General features: G+C 40.2%; 1 protein-coding gene across 2 annotated transcripts; it reads left to right on the plus strand.

The window, feature by feature from the left end:
* The first annotated feature begins 786 nt into the window (after positions 1-786).
* On the plus strand, positions 787-4,957 carry elf3 (E74-like factor 3 (ets domain transcription factor, epithelial-specific)). 2 transcript variants are annotated; one of them, XM_031875897.1, is made up of 9 exons: positions 787-939; positions 1,110-1,261; positions 1,858-2,091; positions 2,314-2,445; positions 2,533-2,667; positions 2,759-2,845; positions 2,945-3,064; positions 3,278-3,473; positions 4,012-4,957. In XM_031875897.1, exons 1-9 carry the CDS (start codon positions 827-829, stop codon positions 4,121-4,123), a joined length of 1,281 nt encoding a protein of 426 aa, XP_031731757.1. In that variant the 5' UTR covers positions 787-826; the 3' UTR covers positions 4,124-4,957. The 2 variants fall into 2 exon arrangements, with proteins under 2 accessions (XP_031731757.1, XP_031731758.1); XM_031875898.1 differs by having other exon boundaries at positions 2,347-2,445.
* The last annotated feature ends 614 nt before the right edge of the window (positions 4,958-5,571 follow it).

The raw sequence follows: 5,571 nt of genomic DNA on the forward strand, positions 1-5,571 counted from the left end.
CAGATTCCAAAATCCTGTGGCCATCTCAGAGATTAAGTGGCTGTAATATTCGATTGTCCACATACTTTTAGTCAGGAAGTGTACCAGCTGATTGATTTTACCCATATCTTATCAGAACATTGTTTATGTATGGTAGCAGTAGAACGTGTAGTAGAGGTGTTAGGCAGCTGAGCACTAACCACTAGGGACCAGTAGTGAGCCACAAGTTTCAGAGATTTACTGCAGTACAGAAACCTGAAGCCCTCTCTCTGCAACATGATACCTGAACAGCCCTGCTAAAGGGTGTATACTGTCTTTCTCACTGTAAGGATACAATTATCATCAACATTCCGCTTGTTCACCGTTGCCCTGAGTTTTGTGTCTGTGTTTTTCTATTTAGTCTCCCCTCAGGGTTCATCTGAGCATGTAGTGTAGAAACATTCCATAATCCTAAAGATGAGCAGGTGCTGTATATAAATATATAAGTTGTGACCTTCAACACAAGTCATTTTAAAACTCGTTTTTAAAATCCTGTAACGCATTTCAAACGTATGTAATAACGCAAAGCAAAAGCTAACCCAGTCTATTAATATAATAGAACCCCAACTGATGATGAGAAAGAGAGAGAAACACTTTGAGAGAATAGCAGAGCAGGTTTGTTTTGTTGATCAAGTTCTCAGGAACAGGGAGGAGGAGGAGGGTTGGAGGTGTGGCTAGCTGCAGGTGGAATTCCCCTGAACTCACCTGCATCCATCCCCCACTCCTTTACAGGAGTATAAAGCTCCACAGGTGGTTTATTCAGCAACAGGTGCATATCTGCCTCAGAGACAAAGGTTACAAAGAGAACATGCAGAGGAGAGCACTGATACTTGAACAGTGGAAATTATCAAATACAAGAACTGCGGATTGTCTTAAGAGCAAAGTTCCTCTGCATCATACTGTGGCTCGTGCTGTCATCAGGTAAAAGACATTAGTTAACTATTTATTGGAAATGTTACAGTGGTCCTAATGTCACAGAATTTGATCGTTACAAAACTAGACGACAACAAACAAATGTGTTCATTATATATACATTCTCTTTGAATTGAAAGCAGATCTTGGCGTGTAAACTTAACTTCTATGTTTCTTAGTGTCTCCATGTCATCACCGTGCCTCAGCAGCATCTTGACTCATGCCAACCGTACCATGTATCAGACTGGTATCCCTGATGTCCGGCCGCAGCAGCCCAGTGTGCTACCCAGCATCAACACCCTGCAGATCAGCAATTCAGCATTCAGCACTGGTAAGAGGGACACCAACCGTGTCTGTGAACCTAATTTCTGTCTTGTCATTGCTGTAAGATTCAATTGTGTGATCTGTGCGAGACCAAAGATTTTAAATTGTGTAGTGTCTTTCTTGGCTGTGAAGCCTTTGTTAGCCATTATCGTTCAGTCTGAGTTTCACCTAAAGACTAATCTCTACGTAAACATGATCCTTTATTTTCAAACTTCAGCCGGTGGGACTTTTCGCTCACTGAACTTTGCTTTGACCTCATTTAGACACTGTTGGCTCAATCATTTACCAGGCCAATGTTTAACTCAGCATAACCGTCAAACAGGAGAATGCTGCCACCTCATAGTTGAAACAGTGAAGACTTTGTTTGTCTGACCTTAGAGACACAAATCCAGAGACGGTGATGATGCAGACTGGTATCAGTCCACATCACTGGTAGCTGAGCAGGGGAGACATGTTGCAGTACATTTAACAAGCAATTTTTAACATTTTGAACTTCATTGTCTCACTGCCATATATAGATAGAAATACTCAATGATGGTCAGTGCAACTAGTGCAAAGAGAGATCATTCCATTATTAAGTATTTCATGTCTCTCTCTTTGCAGCTCAGTGGTACAGGCATATTAACCCTTACTGCTGGACAGCAGACAACGTTCTGGAGTGGATTAGCGACCACGTAGAGAGCACCAAGTTTGATGCAAGCACCCTGAGTTTGGCCTACTGCGCCATGGATGGCCCTGCTCTCTGCCAAATGAACCTGGAAGAAATCATCGTGGTCTTTGGCACCCAGCTTGGCCTACACCTCCACCAGAGTCTGGAGGAACACAAGACCAAATTTGGTAAAACTGCATTTGTAATGGGGAATGATTTGTAGAATTTCTGGCTGAAATTGAACCACATATGCATATATGTGGTTCAATCTGTTATTTGACTGCTGGACAGCAATTACAATACAAATATTTTAGTAAGTCAATGGTTGACCTCTGTTCAGACAAAAGACAGGCAATGTAGTTCCATGCATATGCTTTGCTGGAATTTTCTTTTGCTGTTATATGTTACAGCTAACACCATCATGTTTCATCTCATCATGTTAGAGCTGTCAGGACCAGAGCTGAGTGAAACCTGCCAGCTCCTGGACAACTTCCTGGACAACTTAAACTTCCCTTTGCTCAGCACCATTAAATTTGGCGAAGGTACATATTGTATAGTAATGTTACATATTAGCATAAATCAATGTTGTGTGGATTGTGTGGGCTAATGTTGCAACTTGCTACCAACAGCAGAAGGAGCTGTCAACAAGAGAGAGTTTGAGTACAGGGATGATTGTAACTTCACTAGTCTTGCCATGGCACCCAAGACACCTCTGGGAGACTCTGAGTACCTGTCTGACAGCGAGTACAGCTCCTCCTCCAACAGTCAGTATTTCATTCTCATCATATTGCTCAACTCTTCAGTTTCTTAATAATGCTGTATATCTGAAACATGTCTCTCATGTTGGTGGCTCAGGTGGCATGTTTGACTCCTCAAGCTTTGACTCACTGGAGTCTGGCAGTGGCGAATCAGACCCGGAGTTCTCCTACCCTCCTATTTCAAGTGAGTAGCAAGCATCACTGTTTGTAAGGTTCTCTCCACAGTCTCAGCCATGTCAGTGAGATTAAGTAAATGTCTTACAATGAACTGTTGTCTTGACAGAGGTACACATCAAAATAGAAAAAGGAGAGTCTCGACTAAAGCGACCACGTGGGCGACCTCCCAAGGTCAGCAGAGAGCATACCAGCAGCATTTATGACAATCAAAAAAAAAAAAAACACGGTAAGGCCATGTTTGGAGAATCAGTAATGTCATTCATCATGTAAAACACTCTGTAGGCCTCTGTACATAAACACTGCTGAACTGTTTTACAGATTCTACTTTGCATCATAACCAGGCAACATTCATATCTATTTGATTTGCCTGCTTATTCATATAGATCCATGCACATACAAACACACATTTAGCTAATTGTGCCCCACCGTTTGTCTGCAGCACCCCGAGGAACTCACTTATGGGAATTCATAAGGGACATTCTGATCCACCCTGAGAGGAACCAGGGCCTGATGAAGTGGGAGGACCAGCGTGAGGGTGTCTTTAAGTTCCTCAAGTCTGAGGCTGTGGCTCAGATGTGGGGCCAGAAGAAGAAGAACAGCAGCATGACGTACGAGAAACTCAGCCGTGCCATGAGGTGAGTTCATGTAGCAGCTAAAAGAGTTTGATGTAGAAATTCCAGCTATTTCATCAGCTTTTCATTGGATCTGCCTGGATCTCAAATTATTAAGTTTTTACTGTATATGGTTCAGAAGTTCAAGAGTCTAGAATTGTGTCAAGATGTGTTTTTTTCTGTTTGCATAAGATGTTTTAACATAGACAACCAGCCAAGACGGTGTAGTTTTATCTTGTTAGGCAGAATTTCAAGTGATTTACCACACCCTAGTTTGTAATACAAGCTTGTTGTTCTAACTTCAGTTGGCAAAGCTCCTCCGAAGCCACAGGAGACATTATGAAAGTCTCAGTAATACTTTCTTTGATTGGTCGATTGACCTTTACCCCTTTAATCCTGGTCTGGCCACTAATGGAAGAATATTGTGAAAGAGACTAGGAACCACTTTTGACATTTTAATTTACTAACGAGTGCTTTGCATTAGTGAAGTTCATCAGATGATGAAGGGAACTGCATACTTTGTGTCTTAAACCTGCACTAACTGAATCCCCTCCTCCCTCAGGTATTACTATAAGAGGGAGATCTTGGAGCGAGTCGATGGCCGTAGGCTCGTTTACAAATTTGGAAAGAACTCCAGCGGCTGGAAGATTGAAGAGATTGGCATGGGCATATGAGGCATCCGTCAACAAATAGGTGCAAACCAAAAAGCCAATCAGAGCTGTAGTTAAGGAACTAGAATCATTTGTGTGGCTTGTCTGAGAAAAAAAAAAGAAAAACCTTTCTTCCCATGATGTTTAAGACACTAACTTCCTCTTAGAAGGAAGGTGTTGCAGAAAATGTAAGCCAGTGTTTTTGGCTCTAGTAGGTTTTATGAACCAATATTAATGTTGTATTGTTGTTTGTCACTGCAGAAAGTATGTATGCAGTAACTCAAATGGACATCGTTTTGGATGCTTGTGAATGTCTGTAAGCACATAGAGGCTAAAAAAGCTAACTTTTGACTATTGTACAGAATTAACTGGTGTTTGTATTTGAGTTTCATTAGTGATGCAGGACGACTTCATCCTAATCTGTCACTATATCATTTGTTTGGGTATAAGGGCATTAATGACTGTATTGTGATGCTGGAAATGTTATAGTCTTACTTTCATATATTGCTGTTGTTATTCTAAAAGGGTGAAACTTTCACCATCAGTTTTCCATGTTAACTTAAAAACAGTTGTGGAGCTGAATGTAGAGACACATCTGTAAAAGTATTCTTCTGGTAAATTCTATGTTATGGACAAAAACTGAAGAGAGAGAACAACAGTTAAATAATGAATACTACTTCACATTAATACAGCAACAATGTGCACTAATGCTGGTGCATGTTGTTTTCACTTATTTTACATTTTGTACACACAATGTAAAGAGTAAAAAGTAGTTTCTGAGTAACTATATCACAAATGTTATATGATCTGTAAAAAAAAGTTTGTATTAATCATTCATAAAATCAGTTCCATACTGTTTTTCTGATCTATTTTTATGTGTAATTAGGGTCCAAGCACCGACGTAGTGGGAGCGGAAAAACAAAACGCATACAGTGCATCATTGAAGAGAATTCATTATTATCACATCATTGGTCAAACCATTGTTCCACCCTGATCAGGTCCTATTCCATCCATATTTGGTAGGAGTCTACCCACTTCTGGTCCTATTCTAACCGATCCTATCTTATTCTATCAAGATTTGGTCCTATGGTACCCAGTTCTTGTCCAATTATAACCACTATTCTATAACTATTCTACCAAGATCTGGTTTTATCAACTTCGCAAATTAACTTGTTTATGGAAATACTGGGCTTACAAAATCAAAGTGTGTGAGTGTATCTTAGTGTTTGGCTCTTCATTTCAAGATGTATTATGTATATATGAATATATATTTTTGTTTCATGAATCATGTATCAATCAAGTATTTTGGAATTTCAAAATGACCTAACTACAAAGTATCTTGTTATGTAAATTATTTTTCCTCCCTGTCAAATTGAGTTTTATAAACTTAGTCTGGGAACAAGGACCACGTCCCGAACACAGCTCATGTCCTCCGCACAAAGTATTTAAGCACAACGAACCTGTTTACTTCC

This window comes from Anarrhichthys ocellatus, unplaced genomic scaffold, assembly GCF_004355925.1.
Source record: "Anarrhichthys ocellatus isolate YVR2014 unplaced genomic scaffold, GSC_Weel_1.0 scaffold99, whole genome shotgun sequence".
Lineage (NCBI taxonomy): Eukaryota > Metazoa > Chordata > Actinopteri > Perciformes > Anarhichadidae > Anarrhichthys > Anarrhichthys ocellatus.